The sequence below is a fragment of the Cladophialophora carrionii genome (genome assembly GCF_000365165.1).
Source record: "Cladophialophora carrionii CBS 160.54 unplaced genomic scaffold supercont1.4, whole genome shotgun sequence".
In the NCBI taxonomy this organism is placed as follows: domain Eukaryota; kingdom Fungi; phylum Ascomycota; class Eurotiomycetes; order Chaetothyriales; family Herpotrichiellaceae; genus Cladophialophora; species Cladophialophora carrionii.
Window position 1 is genome coordinate 773,567 of NW_008481829.1, and position 19,297 is coordinate 792,863.

At 55.6% G+C, this 19,297-nt stretch overlaps 6 protein-coding genes across 6 annotated transcripts; 2 read left to right on the forward strand and 4 right to left on the reverse strand.

Moving 5' to 3' along the window:
- Nucleotides 1–1,047: 1,047 nt before the first annotated feature.
- Nucleotides 1,048–2,117, forward strand: G647_04954 (uncharacterized protein; the record flags this gene model as incomplete). The annotated part of the gene is made up of 5 exons (XM_008729290.1): nucleotides 1,048–1,130; nucleotides 1,253–1,367; nucleotides 1,435–1,470; nucleotides 1,572–1,963; nucleotides 2,030–2,117. 5 exons carry the CDS (start codon nucleotides 1,048–1,050, stop codon nucleotides 2,115–2,117), a joined length of 714 nt encoding a protein of 237 aa, XP_008727512.1.
- A 239-nt stretch (nucleotides 2,118–2,356) lies between these two features.
- G647_04955 (uncharacterized protein) lies at nucleotides 2,357–2,777 on the reverse strand (the record flags this gene model as incomplete). Its single annotated transcript, XM_008729291.1, has 2 exons — nucleotides 2,357–2,467; nucleotides 2,523–2,777. The coding sequence occupies 2 exons, from the start codon at nucleotides 2,775–2,777 to the stop codon at nucleotides 2,357–2,359; spliced, it is 366 nt and encodes a 121-aa protein (XP_008727513.1).
- Nucleotides 2,778–7,115: 4,338 nt separating this feature from the next.
- On the reverse strand, nucleotides 7,116–9,878 carry G647_04956 (uncharacterized protein; the record flags this gene model as incomplete). Its single annotated transcript, XM_008729292.1, has 1 exon — nucleotides 7,116–9,878. One exon carries the CDS (start codon nucleotides 9,876–9,878, stop codon nucleotides 7,116–7,118), a length of 2,763 nt encoding a protein of 920 aa, XP_008727514.1.
- A 2,133-nt stretch (nucleotides 9,879–12,011) lies between these two features.
- G647_04957 (uncharacterized protein) lies at nucleotides 12,012–13,892 on the forward strand (the record flags this gene model as incomplete). Its single annotated transcript, XM_008729293.1, has 7 exons — nucleotides 12,012–12,293; nucleotides 12,341–12,369; nucleotides 12,431–12,549; nucleotides 12,598–12,983; nucleotides 13,033–13,353; nucleotides 13,408–13,539; nucleotides 13,695–13,892. 7 exons carry the CDS (start codon nucleotides 12,012–12,014, stop codon nucleotides 13,890–13,892), a joined length of 1,467 nt encoding a protein of 488 aa, XP_008727515.1.
- Nucleotides 13,893–14,379: 487 nt separating this feature from the next.
- On the reverse strand, nucleotides 14,380–15,513 carry G647_04958 (uncharacterized protein; the record flags this gene model as incomplete). Its single annotated transcript, XM_008729294.1, has 1 exon — nucleotides 14,380–15,513. The coding sequence occupies one exon, from the start codon at nucleotides 15,511–15,513 to the stop codon at nucleotides 14,380–14,382; it is 1,134 nt and encodes a 377-aa protein (XP_008727516.1).
- A 1,290-nt stretch (nucleotides 15,514–16,803) lies between these two features.
- Nucleotides 16,804–18,571, reverse strand: G647_04959 (uncharacterized protein; the record flags this gene model as incomplete). Its single annotated transcript, XM_008729295.1, has 4 exons — nucleotides 16,804–17,384; nucleotides 17,436–17,773; nucleotides 17,829–18,307; nucleotides 18,356–18,571. The coding sequence occupies 4 exons, from the start codon at nucleotides 18,569–18,571 to the stop codon at nucleotides 16,804–16,806; spliced, it is 1,614 nt and encodes a 537-aa protein (XP_008727517.1).
- Between the last annotated feature and the right edge of the window lie 726 nt (nucleotides 18,572–19,297).

Here is a 19,297-nt window from a genome sequence, read left to right on the forward strand (position 1 = left end):
ACGGTGACGACACGCCACTTCAAACGGTCCTTCAAGAAGGCTGGCACGTCACAGTCGGTTAGGCTCTGCAGCTGTCGACCTCGATGTAGTCAAGCTGGATCGAAGCGATGTCGGTGGTGTCGGCGACGAGCACGGCCTGCTCGAGGTCGCGACCGCAATTGTCTCACGCCTGGACGGGCACCGCAAAGACATTGGTCATGGGACATCCTCTAGAATGGGCAGGAGATCCTATGGTAAGCTGGCCAAGGTCCCAGGATGATAATGAGGATACGTTTCACATCGGAAGCAGAGCATGCTGAGACTGTCGAACAAGAGCCACTGGAGGACAGATGAGAGAGGCCCGGCCCCCAAGGCAAGTTGGCCAGCACGAGCCTTAAGAGTCCCAGATTCGTAGACGCGATTTCGGGACATGGTAATGTTGCAAATGGCGGTACGTCGCACCACAAGAGACGCACCATAGAGGCCTGAGTGTGGCTGGGGGGTAGGAGAGACGTGATCAATGCGAGGCAAGGTTTCAAGAGCAACCGACACTCAAGAACGAGGAGAGTCCGGCCATGGCGATCTCTATGAATCATCATCGGATGAGGTACCCAGGGCAACGTCCTATCACAAAGGAACGCCTTATCAGGAACTGAAGAGCCATCGTGCCCGCTATTGATCGTGAATAAAGTAAGGAGGAGTGTGAGCAACGGCCTGACAGGGGCCACCTTGGCTGAGCAGGCACGTAGGTGAAGGTGAGGCTGAGCCGAAATTGAGCCAGGTCACCTGATTCAGATTGAACGGGCGGAAATCCTGCACAGGACAGTAGCTTGTCACGTGCCCGTACAAGAGCTGCCACGCGGGATAATCGGTCGGCTTACCGGACAAACCTCGGTATCCCAGGCTGCGGCGTGTAGAGTGGTGCCATATCGCAGTCAATGCTCTCTTTCTGTTTGCACTGAGTTTGTCCCCATTGACCTGCATTCACGTTATCGAAACAATCCGGGCAAACCCCCTGCCGGTCTTTCAGCCTCGATCCTCTTACCTGAAGTCTCATTCTTGGTCAAAATGGCGGGAAAGCATGCGCTGATCGTCCCTGCTTTGAAGAAGCATACTGCGACGGTGATCATGGCACACGGATTGGGCGACAGGTGGGCACATTGAAGCCCAGCTTGCAAAAGAGAAAGATGCAGAAGGCTGACGCGAGACATGCAGCGGAGCAGGCTGGTGAGTTGCGTTCTACAGGAACCCGGCGGCAGTCCCGGGCGTGGAGCGGTAAAGGGCTCACTGGAGGCAGGGTATCGCTGGCTGAAACCTGGCGACGGCGTGGGAAGTTTGAGGACGTCAAATTCGTCTTTCCCAACGCACCGAACATCCCCATCACAGTGGTATGTTGCTGGTGTGCTCTGGCAGGTGGTGAGGAGCTGGGCACAACAAAGCTAACGGAGGCGGTAGAATTTTGGCATGCGTATGCCGGGTTGGTACGATATCGTAAGGCGCCGCGAAGATGTTTGCACTCCTACCCTGCATATACCCGCTTTCAGCCACCACTTCGAGGACCGCAACGGCTGATAAGACATTTGACGGGTTAGACCGACTTCTCCGATCTGAAGCAAGCTCACGACGAGCCCGGCATCCTGCGCTCACGGATCACGTTCACCAAACTCATCACTGATGAGATCGAGGCGGGCATTCCCTCAAATCGAATAATCTTGGGCGGCTTCTCACAAGGTGGCGCCATGTCCCTCTTCACTGGCGTCACCACACCGCATAAGCTGGGTGGAGTGTTTGGGCTGAGTTGCTACTTGGTTTTGGGAGACAAGATCAAGGACTTTGCGAAAGAAGCGAACGAAGCGAACAAAGATACGCCCTTCTTCATGGGCCATGGTGATGCAGATGAGGTCGTCAAGTACACATGGGGACAACAGACAGCGGAGGTGTTGAGGAAGGAGTTAGGCCACAAGGTCGAGTTCAAGACGTACCGGTAAGTGGTCATCACCAATGTGTGCCAAGTTCTGTGGAGGTTTGATGGCTGACGGCATTTGCGCAGTGGCTTGCCTCATTCAGCTGTACCAGAGGAAATCGATGATTTGGAGGAGTTCATCAAGAAGTGTCTGCCGGCAAGCGAATCGCTTTGACTAGGTGACACTTCTGCAAAGCAAGGTCACTGCTGGCTCATACTCGGCCTGGTGATATTGCTGGTTCTGATTGCATGCGCGCTCATTGGAAGGTCACGGGCTCGGCGCGAAAAGACGAAGAAAGCATAGACAGCATGTTGGTGCCAATAAGGATTCAACAGATGGTCTTTTATTGTGGGCTATTTTCTCTTTTGGGATCTTTCGACCTCGACTTGATCTCTGACTGTTCCGACGTCACTTTACGCAGCACCCTGCTTGCGCTGGCCAGTGTAGAAGGCGAGGCCGTAAGTGTTGGTCTTGAAAGTGATGACTGAGCCCTTGGGGAAATAGAAGACATCACCAGCGACGGCCTAGAAGTAGAGAGTCAGTCAGGATCAGAGAACTTGGTTGGGAGTTAATATGTACGTGAACGGATTGACCGGTCTCATCACTGATATCGAATTCTCCTTCCAGGATAATCTTCATCTCATGGTAGGTATAAGTGTAAATGAGGGGAGTGCCCTTTTCGAGTCTGTAGATGCCGCAGCTGATGGGCTTTTCAGGGTCGATCTTTTCGCTGCTTGCAACGTCGCCAAGGAAAGCGTTCTCGTTGGCAATCAAAGGAGGCTTGAATTCGGATTGAGTTTTGGGGAAGTAATTGAATGCTGGTGTGCCGCCCATCTTTGCTGATGCTGCTGGAACTGCTGTTTTAGATTTGAGGTGAGTTTGCTGAATGCTACGCCCGCTGCTTGCAGAAAGGCGTACAGACTTGGGAACAAGAGAAAGCTGCAGATGGGTAGATGTTCGTCCAGGGACAGGACGCGAAGCTCGACGACTTATACTTCTGGACCGGTCACCTCCCACTACCTACCATGTACATATTACCGGTCGGCTGTTGCCCCAGTCATCAGCTAGGAGTTATTCGACTTCGAACGACGCGGTTGAGGACAACGCCTGAGCAAGGCCCCGTGCGGCAACGTATCAGATTGCATGTACGCTGCTCTGTGTCAGAGCCGGTGGATTCGAGCCAGTCGCCGCTTCCCAGAAGTAAAGGACAGGTTAGACGCGCAAGTTATGATTGTACAGTGTGGAGGGACAAACATGCCCGAGAGGGTAAAGCCCTCGAAGATGATTAACGAGAACGAATGGAAGCTCACCGCGAGGCCTTGGAGGGGTAAGTGGGATGAAGAGACAAGGGCCAATCAGCACACGTCACTCACCCGATAAGGAAGATAAGGCTCGGAGACTGGGCATGTTTGTTTGCTTTGCAACCCATTTGCCGCTTGGGTCGACATATCAGCCGCTTCGTGGTCAGCTCGAGCAAAGATTTCTGCAGAATGGGCTTGGGATGATTCAGCTCCAGCTGTTGTGCTGACATGCATTTATATGATATTGATACACGAAGGGCGACTCAAACATATCCCCGAAGAGGTACAAGGCTACAGTAGCTGCCCAACTGCAGGAGCCAATGGGAAGCGGGGCAGCGAGATACAGTAAGAACGATGCGAGCAGGAAGGTGCGATGTGAAGCTGCGCTTTCTCTTCAGGTTTTACTGACGACCGCTCCGACTTCTGCTCCTCGCTCTTCTCAAATCTACCGTCTCGAGCTCCCTCGTCTCTCAGACCGCCCACGAGTTGTTATTCGTCGAAGACCCAGCCTTGTCTGGACATGTCCGCTTCGTCTCGCGCGAAACTCAATTGAGCAATCATTTCCCTACCTACCAATCCTCGGCACAGTCCTTCAAGCTCGCAACCCTGCGTTCTCGGCCCCGCAGCGCCCGAGAAGTCGGGGGCGTGACTTGCGCACTTTGCCTCTTCTGGGTAGGAATTCGTTGCCGCAGGCACTCGGTGGCCGTCCCCGTTGAGGGTGAGAAAAACTTCACTGAAGGTGGTAACTCGTATCTTGTGTAACACACCCGCACGAGGCTCCGTCCCACCGTTTGCAGGGAACATGTCGCATCCCGGGAGGGGATTCGATCGTTGATGTCACACGAATGTCACGAGAGAGCACAGGGGCTTGATCGATTACAATAAAAATATCTCATAACCATATCGACGATAGCATTCAGCGTGGGACGCTCAACGCGCAGAATCCGCAGACTCCACCAAGCCTGCAATGCTTACAGTACCAAAACTCGATAATCAGCCTGCACCGGTCGGTTCCCCTCGGTTTTAGGATAAGATCTCCTTTGGCTTTCCTCATCAGTATTCTCTCACGAGGAATCCAGGGACAAAGCTGCATTTAAATGCAAAGATATCCCTCTCTTTCGCAAAGCGCCCGACTCCACAGCTCGCGACTGGACTCAACACTGCTGCTTTCTGTCATCCTGGCACTGGCTTTGCTTCGCCTCCAATAGGCTGTTCTCCACACGCACCATGCAGTCGAATGGACAATGGCCCCTCGGTGGGATTTCCATCCCATGAGAATCTTTCCCCTCCTTCTCTCCCACCCCAGCGAGTCCAGTGGTCAGTGGGCAAGGTATCTCGCACGCCATCCTGCTCAGAGCGAATAGTTTACTCCTGGTCGAGGCTTTCGACGGTCCTACTGACGAATAATGTCGTTTAGTCCGTTCCGTGTTAGTGTCTTCCACCTTGCGCCCGCCGAGCCATGGAGCCTGCCGAACGCAGCGTGGCACGCCGTCTCAAAAGATGCACGACCATGGGACTCACTACTGTGGCATGATGCCATCATGCCTTTTCGCCTCTTGCTGCAAGCCCCATACCTTATTGTCCTGCTAGACGAGGTAAAGCCTGTGGTCCGAGCCTCGAAAGGCTCACTACTAACATCCCATCATTCCACCCGAGTCCATCCATCTTCTCCATCGAGAACCACCAGTACACGATATTTCCGGCTCAGAGCAAAACTCTCATCCCAAGGCAAGGCCTGAGCTTGCTCTCTGCTCCTGGCCCTCATATTTTTACTCCTTTGAACAAACCTTGAAACTCCACTCCTGGGATCTCCTTGGTGACATGATCGCAGGAACCTGTCGAACTCTTCCGCCAAAGCCTTACTGACCGTGATAGCCGGCCTGCCGCATCTCTGCTCGCACTACTACGAAAAGACTCCCGGCCTCGACCCACGACTGCGACTCTCCTCTCCTGACCGCTTACAAGAACAGAAAAGTAATTCAGTCCCGGGCCAAAGCAACATCGAAAAGTTCGGCTACGTGCTGACCAGCGAACAAAGACAAAGCCCAGCTTCCCCACACTTTTTGCCTCCGCTCGTCCACCTCTGACAGTCCATCTCTCTTCACCCACCAGTTTCTATAGCTTAGGGGGCCAAGAAAAGAAAATCTACACTTATTACTTCTCGTACCACATACACATCCTCTTTCCCTTCGACCTCTCCACGGAATCTCTGGTCCAATCCTTGGACGTGACTGAACGACGAGCCGACAGCACCAACTGGATCTCTGGAAAACTGCCCTTGCACAAAAAGGATAACTTTGATCTCCCAAGGCAACTTCGAGAACACGACGACGAACAACAAACCCGCACGTGAAAAAAAGGCCGCCAACCCCAGACCAGCAACAGCATCAACAGCAGCATCAACAGCAACAACCCGCGCTCGCGACATACCTGTCCGCGTGAGACCTGGAGGTCCCCGTACGTCCTGTAAATATCCCGCCTGACGCGCCCCCCTCCTTTTTGCAACATACCAGAAGCGACAAGAACACAGATCGATCCACCATTGACAGCTTAAAGGCCCTTGGACAGTCCCGAGAGAACTCCATTGCGACCGGGGCCGTGAAAAGAAGCAGCCATCCGCGAGAGAGAGAGAGAGAGAGAGCGCGCGCCACACGCAGCATAATTAGGTCCATAGGTACTGTACCGAGAGGATCCCCTGGACCGCCGACATCGTAACCTTTTGGCGACAATGGGAACCTGACGTCGCCTTGTTTCTTCTCCTGACATACATATATTCGCGCCGCGACATCTCTGGGTTTGGAGACCTGATCTCGTTTTACTATCGCCCGCGCCACGTTCACGCACGCCATTGCATCCCTACAACGCTTTGCGAACGGTCCAGAACGGCATCACAAATCAAGCCATAGCGATAAATGTACGGAACGCCTCGCGCCAAAAAGTCAATTCCAGTCCAGCTTGCGGAGACGCCGTACTCGTAACGCTTTACCCGATATCGCAAAGAGAGCCTGAGCAGCACCCGCATTACCAAAGCAGTATTACTCCCACAGCACCTTTACACCGACGCCACAAGCGTCCCAGGCAAACCACAGACCCAAGCGCCAAAGCACCATCGCACAGTCGGGAGCATTGACCCAGTCCGGTCAGCTGCCCTCCGTCAAACGCCACCCAAGCCCTCAACCCCCCCAAGCGCCGCGCAAAAAGACAAGTCATCAGCTCAGTCCTAGAAATTCCATATCTCGTCACCCTAGGCGTGAAGCGCCCAGTCATTCCAAAGCGGCCACCCAAGAACTACAGCCACCACCATAGCTGCCTGGTTGTGATTCAATCCATACCTCGAAACAGTCGAATCTTCCATCGGAAATTCTGACGGCAAAAGATCAAAATGTCGGCCTCGTTAGAGCTGCACCCTCAAAGCAAACGGAACAAACCTACTCCCACGCCCACTGCACCTCTGTCACCCGTCCCCATGTCAAGGATGAGTCAAAGCGTGGAGCTCGATGAGTATACTGCCAGTATGCGGAGTTATCTGGCCAGCATCGAGAATGTGGCTGGTGCTAACCGCAAGCGAGCTGCGGACCACGACGCCAACCGAAGCAAAGGAAGGACGGAGTGCGGGAGTGGCAGTGGGAGGGAAAAGTCGCCCGAGTTTCGTTGGATGGATCTCGCTAGCTTGAAGAAAGAGCATGGGAATGTGACCCACGGTCTCCCCGCGGCGGGTGAAAACCGGGTATCGAAGAGTGTCGCCAAGTCGATCAATCACCATCACCATGCTTCAAAAGATACACGCCAGCATCACCGAGACCATCGACCCGCCAGTCCTGCGGGAAAGGCAGTGTCTAGCAAGAGACATCCGGCACATGCGGGGGCGAAGTCAACCGAGAAAAACTGAAGACGGCACGTTAGCTGGCTTCACACGACCATTGAAAGGCGAGGATGAAGGGAACGAATGCGACGTACCTTCCCAGTCTCGGTCGGCCATGACGCCTAGCCAATGCAAATGCCCTCTCACTGTGTACTCACGTTCCAGTTGATCTGGCGAGATTATGTCGCTCGTTTGGCGGCGAGGCATTGAGATAGATGGCATATTCGACGGCATGTTTGGCATACCATTTCCATTTCCCATGGCATCTGTGGTCACGCGACGTTTGAGTGGCCGCCCAGTTGAATCCAGCTCTTCCAATCCGCCCGACTGCTGACGCTGAGGTTGGTTCTGGTTGCGAACAAACAGTCCGTTGTCACCCATCCCGCCAGAGTCGACGGTATGTGCCTTTCTCTTCAGCCCAGGTGGAACCTCCAGCACGGGTGGAACGAAATTGCCACCTGGGACACCACGACTCGCGTATTGTCTGAGCAGTCTGTTTGCCTTTTCACTCTCATAAGTATCTCTGCGGTGCCAGACTTCTTGTACGACACTCCAACACGAGCTAACATTGCCGATTTTGAGCCGAGTAATCATGGCTGCCCAGCGCTGAGTCACCCAATTTCGGTCCTCCGGGTCCGTGACTTCGCAGCTGGCTGCAAAGAGGGGAAAGATTTGGACAATCGTCGCTCGCGACGACAGAGGAACGGAAGCCAGTGTCACCAGGACCTTTTTCGCCAGCGAGAATGCTGGATCACTGGGGATTTCAGGAACCGCCTGATGAAGATAGAGCAAGGTAGCGTATCGATAGGCTTCAGCTGTTTGTATCGAGTGCTGAACCTCTGAGTTGGGGTCTTCTGGCCGCTCAAAGACCAAAACATTAGGCACTTGCCATTGTTGTAACTGCTCCTTCAGCTCCATGGCGGTTGAGACCACAGTGAGAGAATTGGACTCTGTCTTTCGTACGCGCTGGATGAGATTCGCCACGCGACCAATCAAGGGGAAGAGAGTTGTGGCACAGCCCATCAGCGGATCCACCTCCACTTGATCGCCGTAGGAGGCATTGACGGTCGCGAGAATCTCCTCGAAGTTGAGCTCATGGGCTTCCTCTAGGGACGTCAAGCGAGCGATAACGTCCATGTAGACAAAAGTGTTGCAGAGAAATTTGAGTCTGTTCGCATCTTGAGTCGTCATCTGGCCTACTTGCATATCGCGCCTGTGTTTCACCACTGCGTTATTGACCATGACTTTTGCGCCGCGGAGGTGTTGCACACCTGTGCTCACATGCCGATCCCACCCTTCGCCGAAAGCTAGGGCCAAAGAAGTTGCCAGTGCCGAGTCCAAGCGCATGTTCTCAATCTCGGACGCGAGACGCTTGATGGCCTTTGTCATATGAGCCATCCCCGGCACATGCAAACTCGGCATCTCATGCGCTCCATGAAAGGCCGTCATGGACGAAATAGCATGGTACAGTGCTGGAGACTCTCGAGCGAGCGGCCAGATCAAAGTGCGCCACGGGTTTTCCGTCGGACCGTCCTTGACAGACAGAATACCGCAGGTTTGTTTGTCGAAGCGCAGCATGAGCATCTCTGGTGATGAGGCATCGAGTGAGGGCTGAGCAAGGAGTGTCATGTCGCTGGATCGTGAGGACGCGGTAGACGTCTCGCTTGGTGTGGGTGACGATGCACGGAACGCCTGGAAGTCGGGCTTAGGGAAAGCGGGATCCAGAAGTGACGAGGGGGTGGGAAGCTGCATGGCGGCAGACGTAGCGATGGCGTCCGATCTAATGATCTCTTCGTCGAAGTCCTCTTCCACCTGCATCTCGGTGGGCAAAGACATTGGCGGATGTATTTCCCGTGGCCCCGATAGCTGCTCCATCTCTGTATCCGACAGAAGCAGATCGAGCAGCTTGGGAGAGCCCGGTGAGAATGACTTGGCACTATTACTGTCGTTGATAGAGGACCTTGTGGTGGTGGTGGCCAGACTGTACGGATCGATTGCATCGCCAAATGCTCCGCCTGGAGAGACGTCCCCAACCTCAAACGCAGGCATGAAGACGGTCTCCGGTGTCAAATCCAAGGGCGTTGACTGTCCATTGCTAAAGTCGAAATCTCCCTGTCGGTCTGGACTCGATGCCAGGCTCTGATCTTGGCCTTCGTGCTGATCGTGGAATGCATGAGCTGCTGTTTCGAAAGCAGAATGCAAGCCTGGTGACCATGTCTGCGAAGGGTGGGAGCTATCGACGACGACATGCGTCGACTCCAATCGCCCGCCACCGGCGATATGAAGAGGCTGTGTCACGTTTTGGCTTGTAGAGAACGAATTCGATCGAACGGGCTTTCTCCTCGCCGCCGGTCTTGCCGCAAAGGTGGTTTCCTCGAATGTCCTCCATTTGTAGTCTTTCTTGTACCCTTCGCATACCACGCTTCTCTTCTGGCATTGCACACAAGAGGGTTTTGTCTCGTCACATTTCAGTCGTTTCTTCTTGCATGTCATGCAACCTTTGTGCGAATAGGTCAGTTGAGCAACACTCGCAAGCAGGGTTGTGTTGAGCCGGTGGGTGCTCCCACCACAGTAAGAGGACATACCGTTTCGGCTCTTACTCTGCTTAGGTTTCGTCACCGCCCCATCTTGGACCGACTTGTTCGCTGGCTTAGGAGGAGCATTGACTTTGGGTTTCGTGATAGCCGCTTTCTTCGGTTGCACAACCGGCGCGGGAGTAAGGACGGGAGACTTTCTTAGGAAAACGGACGGAGAAGGGATCTGGACCTCCATGCGATGCTGGGAATGACAGGCGACATGGACCCGCGCAGAGAACCGTCAACCTCAACCAGCGTCCGAGCAGTATGGCGTGGTCCGCGAGTGGAGGGTATGTGTCGTGGGCACTGCAACCCAGGCGGGGAAACAAATAGGTGCAAAAAGAGCGCAACGCTGCTGCTAGCAGTCCTGTTTCGAGGACCGAACCAGATTAAGACAATACCAAAGGCGAGGCGACGGAAAGATTGTTCAGAATGCTAGAGATGTGAAGGAGGGGAATCTGGCAACAGCACAATTGAGAAAGTGAGGTAGCAGTGCGGTCCTGTTGGCGGCCAATGCCAGCGTGACTGGGGAGCTTGTCGGGATGGAAGCCAATGAGCGTAACGGCATCTGGGCTGATCTGGAGCATCAGAGGAAACCGACGGCGATGGAGGAAAGCCAAAAAGCCCAGAGGCAAAGTGCGAGCGGTGATGTCCAGACTTACCGGCGAGTTGCTGCAACTGCGAGTGGCTGAGGAGCAAGTGAGAAAGAGGGACCAAGCGACCTAGCCGGATGAGACCCTGTTTGAGGATTCTGAATTCGTTCCGTTATCTCTGGCGAGATACGCGAAACCCGGAGAGACCAGGCGGCTGTCATGGTCCCCGTCGTTATCTATCAGTGCAAGTTTGGGCGACGGAGCTTCACCCGTGCTTCCGCCGCCCTGCTGCAGGCATCGACAGGCGCCTAACAGGGCGAGACTGATGAGTACCTGTGAGTAGTTAGGGCGGCTTCTCGTCGAAACTTGGGGTAGAGACCCCCTACGCCCGCGCAGTGAGGGGCACCCACCACCCACTACCCATACTAGGTACCTCGTAGCCCGTACTGGGAGTGACTGCACGAGGCTGATGGCGAACGCCTACGACACGGCCTGGGCCTGATCCACTTCTTCTCAGCGTCCGTTGAGACGGTGGCGTCGCAGCCCCGCCGCGCAGGCGAATAGACACGCAGCGATTGCAACGTCCGCTCATCTTATCACGCGCAGCTGCACACGCACTTTCTGAAGACGTGTTGTTGGGTCAATGTTACACTGAAATCATCATCCAGACTACCGGAACGACACCTCCTACCTATATATCCGACCTCATGTCGCAGACAGCCGTCTTACAGCAAGCCTGAAGGCATCTTGCCTCACCTCGAGCACGTCCGCCTCTCAACCCCGGGAGGGGAGCGGTTCCGCACACGCAATGCGAAAGATTTTGTCCACAGCCTCCCAAGGTGGAGTATATCTGCGAGGGTCGGAGTTGCACAAGAGTCAAGACACGGCAGAAGAGACCACGTAGTCATGAATATTCCAAATTGCCAGGGGTCATGTTACACAGCGCTGCTGGTGTGGTCTGGTCTGGCATCGCAGGCCTAGCTGATCAAGCAGTGAGCAGGACGAGAAGGCACAGAAGGAGCACGATTACATGGCAACATCTCAACCGCCCATCTCTCGGGGCCAACCCCTGCCTTGAGCAGCCGCAGGACGATCGCTTGGGTCGCTACGCAAGCTTTCAGCCTCGTCCTACCTGTCAGTGCCGCTCTGTGTATCTGGCGACGGACACACACGTGCGATTTGATCTGCGCTCGTGATGCCTATATAAGGGCTTCTTTCATTGGCATCCTACTAAGACGAACCGATGACTGCTTCAACCAGGTATGGAGGGTACCGCCTGCCTCCGCGCTGTCTGAAGTTCAGGCCTTTCTTAAGAGATTAAATGAGTCTCGTCCCACGGCGCTCTGTGTATGAGCGTCGTTTGGTGTGTCGGAACACACTCTAGACAACGGTCTTCAGGCTCTGCTACTGCATCGGATCGCAGAACCCGAGGTGCAGGTGAGTTCTCACACTTGGTGATTGGTGGGTTTGCCGAAGTACATGCTTGTCGCCTTGTTGCGGCTGGGGGGCCAGCCATGAAGTAGGCATACAGCCTGACTTCCAGCCTCAGTCCCGAACACTGCAAATATCCATTTCCACTTTGTCCATGCTTGCAGGCTGGCCGGCTTTCACAATCCTCGACGCCCCCAGTGCCATTTCAGCGGTCTGCTAGTTAGTCTTTGTGGTCAACAAGGCGTGCACAACCCAAGTGTGGGTACGAATAGAACCGCCTTTCAATCTGGCGAGACGAGACAGCAATGGCAGTCAACACTGCAGGGTGGATGTCCAATACATCTGACTTGGAAGCAATCAAGCCTGCATCAACCCAAGCCACCGAGCCTCACAAAGATTGGCCGTGGAATCGGAACACGAGAGGCCTGCCATTTACTGTGCTGGCACAGGCCCTCAGTTCTACGTCAAAGGGGTGTGGCGTCCAGGAGTATATCTATCAGGGCCATCTTCCGAATGCGATCTCGATACTGAAGTGGAGACCCTACAGGGGGGCGGCGACGGTCGAGGACCTCGTTGCCATCCTCAAAGTGAGGGTGATACCCCCAGGGCAGGATGCTTGCTTACGACTACTCAGACTCCAGCAGATGCCTACAGCACATTCTTGTAAGCATCATCGACGTCTCTCATTGTCCCTCGCTCTCCCTGATCCATTCTCTCGCACCAGCATCGTGACCGACACAAGTCCCGAGGTGATCCAAGCGTTGGGGTATCACCTCCATATAACGCCTCGATTCTTCGATATCCCGTACACGATCCTCAGCACCGGGAATCGGGTGCGACAATGTTAGAGACTCCTCATGACGGTCAATTGCCGGCTGACGCTCGGGCCAGATAGCTTCTTCTCGCTTCAACTGATGGAAAGGTATTCTCTAGGTGAACGTCCGGCCGAGGCATGTCGCAATGATGCAAGTCCGCGTACTCGATTCTCTGCGAAGGGCGGCCCATTGCCGCACGAATGGCATGTGACGCGAGTGGCCGTGATCTTCCTCATAGATGAGACCAGGCAGAACTTGTCCAAGGGCCTCGTCCTGCTGGACAACAAAGACCAAGCAATTGCGAAGGCTCTGGAGAAGTTGATGATGCGTGACGAGGCCACGGTAACTGGAGGCATGGGGACAGTTGCTGGACAAGGTCAGGTCCTAACAGGGCTCTTCCATATCATCAACGTCACATGGGATGTGTTCCTTGGGGAGGCCGAAGCACATTTACGCTATCTCGTAGGGTGCGATCTGGCCCCTGTGTCACGAAGGATGTTAACCGAAGCAGAGCGTCAAATGCATCGATGAAGACCTGTCTCCGACGGACCAGCTGAGATATACGCGCGAGCTACATCAGCTCTCTCCACTCTGGGTGCAGGTCCGCCGAAGGCTGCTTGCGACCAGGACGGTTGCGAAGCAAATGATGGCTCGTCCAGACCTCATATCGAGATTTGTTCGTCCATACTACACAGAGGATGACGCACAATTCTACACAGGTGACGAACATGAGGCATTCGAAGGCTACATGAACAACTGCGTGAACGTCGTCGAAGACCAGATCGATCGATCGAAAGAGCTCGCAGAAGAAACAAGCAACTTGATCAGTCTGGTATCTAACGTCGCTCCACCAGCATCGCACACACCCGTGCTGATCAGCTAACAGATCCTCAACATCACCACGATGCAGGACACCAGAGCCACGATCGCGGAAAGCAAAGCAGCGAACGCTTTCGCGGCGAGCATTCGGCGGATCACGGTCCTGACCTTTGTGTATCTGCCATTGACTCTGGCGGCGGTACGAAATCTCCATTCTCCTATCATCCACAAGGACCCCAAACCATTACAGGCAGCTTGCTGCCCACAGTCCTCGTGTTATCTGTCTGCAGCGTAGCTCACGCCCTTGCTCGGATGTGATCCAAACCCGTTCCGTCCACTAATGGTGCCGTCTAGGGAATCTTCGGGATGAACGTTCAACAGATCACGGGTCAAGCCGGGCAACCACAAGTGTGGTGGTACATCATCGTTGCGATGTCGTTAATGGCGGCATCTTTTGGCGCATGGTGCCTGTGGTCACGATTTGGAGGAGTCTTTGATAGGAAAGCTCGGCGAAGGATGGATATTGAGGGATTGAATACGGTCGCTCCGTGAGCAGCGACCATCCGGGATCGCGTGCGAACCCTAAGAATGATGCTAAGGAACAACGCTGGCTCCATGGTTGCTGTAGCTCCGGTTGTTTGAAAAAGCAGATTACGTGTCACCACCACGCCAACGTATCATACGTGTATGCAAGCCGAGACACAGAGACAATCGAGAAAAGCTAGAAGTTTGACGGGGTCAATGAAAGTGTTCCTCTAATTTTCCTTGGTAGTGATGCTCGCATGCTGTGATCGCGCTCTCCCGCCACGCATCGCCCGCTCCGTCAGCAACACATCTATACATGGACGCCAGAACCGTGGTCTAAACTGCGGTCCCGTCCCTTTTAGACCAATGATACGCAATTTCTCTCGGTAGAATCCCGTATCAGGATTCCCGTTCCCCAAGCCTCGCCTACCTAGTCACTCAGTCACTCAGTCGCCCAATCGCCCAATCGCCCAATCGCCCAATCGCCCAGTCACTCACTCCCTCGCTTTCTCGGCTAATTCTTGTGCTTGAAATTCTGCGCCAGCCCCGGCCACTGCTTCTCGAACGCGGCGACCGTGTCAAGAATGCTCCGGTCGTAGGGGATGAAGCGCTCGACGCCCAAGGCCCGGTACGCCTTTGTGGCGACGGTGCTGGCCTCGTCCTCGGGGAACCAGTAATCCGACCTGTAGCCCTTGCCGGGCTCGCCGACGACGATGTCCCTGTCCGGGAAGGCCTCGCGCAACAGGTCCGCGGCCGCCTGGGGCGGCGCCTTGCCGTTGGACAGGATGTACCTCTGGCCGTCGCTCTCGGCCGGGTGCTCGGCGGCCCAGACGTGCATGCGGGCCACGTCGCGCACGTCGATGTAGCCGGCGCCGCCGATCGGCGGGGGGATAGTACCCTCGGGAGTGGTGCCGCTGTAGATGCGCCAGATGGGGAGTAACGTGGTGTTGAGGGCCTCGGGGTGCTGGGGCCACGAGACGGGCGGGCCCGTGACGACGGCCGGGTTGATGGCCGCGACGGCGAACCGGGGACGGTTGGCGGCGCGCCAGTCCCACAGCGCGCGCTCGGCCGCGGCCTTGCTGGCCCCGTACGCCACGGGGGCAGAGAAGTCGGCGCGCGCCACGGCCTCGCCGGACTCGTTCCAGTCGGACTCGGTGTACGCGTGCGTAGGGGGAAGGCGCCAGCGGTCGACGATAGCGGCGATCGACGACGTCACCACGAAGCACGTCAGTTGTGGGCCCGCCGCCGTGCGCGCCGACTCCAGGATCGACAGGTTGCCGCCGACGGCCGGGCCGAAGAAGGCGTCGACGCTCCGCAGCGTGAAGTCGACGGGCGAGGCGGTGTGGATGATGGCGTGCACGCCGCGGACCGCGTCGTCGAACGCCCCCGGCGCCGTCATGTCCGGGACCACGTGGTGTTCGTACCGCCCGGCGTCGTAACCCCGGAAGGCGCCCGCGACGAGATGGTCTCCCGCGCTCGCCGACCGCGACGTGCCCCGGACTCTGTAGCCCTTCTCGAGCAGTTGGAGCCCGATGTGCGTGGCGATGTAGCCGTTGATGCCCGTCACGAGGACGATCTTGTCCGACGCGCGGCCGGAGTCGACATTGTCGACGGTCGCGTTGTTGGGACCGCTCGTCTCGCGCGGCATCGGGGACACTGGTCGAGAATGCGACGACCGGCTGCGGCTGCGGCTGCGGCTGAGTGACCGGAGGTAGAGGTGACTGAGGCGTTTGGAGGTCTCCAGGTTGGGCTGGCCGGGGGGGAGGGGTTGCGGAATTGACAAGCCCGCTTTATATATGGATGTCGGTACGGAGTACAGTTTGTCCTGGCCCACCGGACACTTCCGCAGGGTGGGTTCGCAGAGGCAACCCTTGACACCACAGACGCGGTAGTACACGGTAGTCCGCGCGTGAAGGATACTCTACTACTGATACCGTAGTCGTACGGCTACTGAAGCCTATCACCGATCGCTCAGTGACACCCGACGAGGATTTCAGACGTGCCGGCGGAAGATTCTGCTGGCGAATAGCCGGGCAAGAGTAGGGCCCGCAGTCGGTGCAAGGCCAAGGACGAGATGGCTCTTTGATTTCTAATCGTCGCTGCTTGGTTTACCTGCGAGATGGGGGAAGATCGTGTCGGCAAGGTGCTGGGAAGAGAATTTCTGTTTAGTCGTCGAGGTCGGCGGCCAGCGAGCTGCTAACATAAGCTGAAGAATCCCTGCATGTGCTGGAGCCGAGAAGGGAAGCCAAGTAATTAATTACTCGTACCTACCCTTGGCTGGGATGGACGACACACGTCCAAGATGAGAGCCCACGCAGGTTGAGCAGCTCTGACGGGGCGCCGGCTCGCTTCATGCTGATTCTAAAAGCAGCCATGTACGGAGTGGTCTGCCATAATTGTACAGCGCCACAGGCGGTCTAGTCGCTTATACACAAGTATCTTGGAGAGCATGATTTGTGACAGACGAGGGGCCAAAGGTAAAGACGCTTGATTGGAATAATTTGCATTGGAGGTTAACTAACTCGGTAGGCGGACGGTGGGGACAGAGAGAAGACAAACGAGTTCAAGGCCGGGTGTGATTCACTCTTGTCGACTTGGAAGTGATGAGCCTCGATCAGGCGGTCGAAGAAGGTCGACTTCTCTCATCCGGTTGTGAGAGACGTCCAGGCCGATGGGCTCAGGTACATTTTGGATGAGCAGAGAACAAGACACATTGCTCGGTGCCTCAAGTATCGCCTGGGAAGAATCAGCGAGAAGGGAACTTGCTGTATTAAACATGCAAGATAGTATTGTTAACAGCCCAGCCTAAGCAGTTCTAGGGAGGATCGCTCTCGATAGTCCCTACTCGGGCAGCGACCTCCCCAACGAACACCCCTATCTGATCCTCCCCCAAGGGCCTATCACTCGCATCTCGACAATTGTGGGACAACATTTCCGTCTACTCGTCGTCGTTGATGTCGATAACCGTCTTTTTCCACTTCCGTGCGGGAACACGACGGTTGAACAAGATGTCGATCTCGCGGTACGATCTGTTCTTCATCTCGGGCAACCAGATGTAAGCCATGGCCGTGCAGACGAACGCAGTGCCGGCCCAGACGTAGCCGCACTTGCCCCCGAGGTTCGCCTGGTCAGGATTGAGCATGTAGCTGGCCAGGAAGATGCAAGGAATGTTGACTGCGTAGTAGGCACCACGTCCGACACCAGTCGTCAAGGGCCTGAGACGGATGGAAGACGTCTCTCCGATAATAACCCATGAGGCAGGGGCGGGTCCCAAGCAGAACAGCACAGAGACGATCAGGCCAAGCGATGCTTGCGCCTGGGTAGCCGCAGTACCACCACCAACCGAAGCCGCGATACCCAGAGCCACCAAAAAGGCGCAGTTGATAAAAGAACCCCAGACATAGATCGTGCGTCGGCCCAGGTAAGTGGTGAGGATCCAAGAGAGGATGACCATGATGGTCTGGAGGGCCGAAGTGATGAGACCAAGGGCAAATGCCGTGTTGGTGGCCATACCGGCGCCTGCGCTTGTATTAGTCTAGAAAGAGGTTGCAAGAGAGGGTGGCAACTCACGCTCGAAAAAGTAGACCGCCTGGTTGGCGATTAAATTACCCGTGAGATTCTGAGCCGCATACACACCACACACAATGAGAGTACGGTAGCGATCGGTGCCTTTCCACAGTTCGATGAGACTGGGTTGCTTCTCGGTCTTCTCCAGGTCGATCGTGCGACGCATCATCGCGACCGAGTCGGCGGGATTATCAGTTGCGCTCGAACGTCCGAGGCGTCTAACTGCCTTCTCTGCCTCCGCAAGACGGCCCTTTCGCACCAGCCACCAGGGTGACTCAGGTGCCAGGAAGAGGAGGATAGCGAGAGGAGTAGGGAACATCCATTGGAGAGCGATGGGGACTCTGGCATTTATGTTAGCACAGTGCTCCTCAATTAGAGCTAGAGGAGCGGTCGAACCTGTAAGAAGCGTCGCTGTCCTTGGATTGGTAGTGGTAGGTGATACCACCGACAATAATCGATCCAATGGCCCAGAACATCTGTAACATCTGTGTCGCAGGAGCTCTCAATCTCAGTGGCACGATTTCACTGCAGTAGGCGGGTGCATTTGCGATAAAAATGCCCCAGGGGATGCCTTCGAGAAGCTGGGACACCAGCAACACTCCCAGGGAGTCGCCGAAATAGAAGATGAGGATGAAGCCGTTCAAGGCCATGAGGCCACCAATGGTTGCCCATCGGTATCCGATCCAACTGGTGATGGGACCTGCGAGGAAGACACCGATCAAGGCACCAACTGGTCCGCCACACTGGAAAGCTGACTGCCACGAGGCGGCGATGAACCATTTGTCTTGTGCGGCGTTGTAGCTACCGTAATTCTCGGCGAATCGAGGCGTGGCGATGAAATTTCCCATCAGGAACACACAGTACGACTCCATGATCTGTCGGTTGTCAGAGAAATGATCTGGACACTGTGGGCGCGAACTTACAATGGTGCACGACATGACGAATGCCCACCAACTGGCAGCGGGGTAAGCTCGCACGGCCTCCAGCACACCCATCCGGTGTTCGGTGTTCTCTGCCTCGATTGCACCCGCCCTGTTGTAATCAACCTTCTCGACAACTTCGTGAACAGGGTCGACCTTGGAGTGCTGCGCCTCGATCTCCATGATGGAGGTCGGCTTGTCCGAAACCACGTTACTCATGTCGGCGGTGTTGCTGAGAGAGAGAGTGATGGACGATGGGGACGAAAGAGAAAGCCAGACGGCTGGGACCTCGAGCCTTATTATCCTTGGACGACACCCTCGTGGTGGACATGCGAGCTTGGCTGGCAACGTTGTGATCTAACGAAGCTTAGCCACCCCGGGCCCGGGCCTGACCTCCGCTACCCCAACTTCTCTCTCCCACGAATCCCCTTTTGGGCACTTGTCCGGCGGCAGGGTCGCATTTGCTTCGCTTCAACAGGCCGAAGTAACATTGCTTTGGCGTGCCGTCCGGCGTAGCTCCCCCCGAGTTGCCCCAGTCCTCGGTGTAACTTTAATGCAGTGGCTCGAGTGGTCCCTGTCGAGATCAACCTTGTTGTGGTGGTACGATAGACCGGACATGACGCACCGGTAGTCCTCGGTCGACAATCTCCCGTGGAATACTCGTACTCTGGTATTTGCAGACGGCTCACATGCTGGGTGACATGGCTTTCCCCTCAATTGACACAGCGAGACCTCATCTTGTTGCTCGGCTTTACTTGGCTAGTTCGCGGTGGGCAGCTGTGATCGTCGCCTCGCAAAACCGGGGTACTCTCCTTGCGTGGTGCTCACTGCCGCGTGGCAGAACCGTGGTTGTGTGGCATTTGGCGGTCATCTTTTGCTGCCCACCTCAAAACGACCACGAGCCACTTGTGACCACGTTCCAGAAGTCAGCCTTTAGTATCTGAT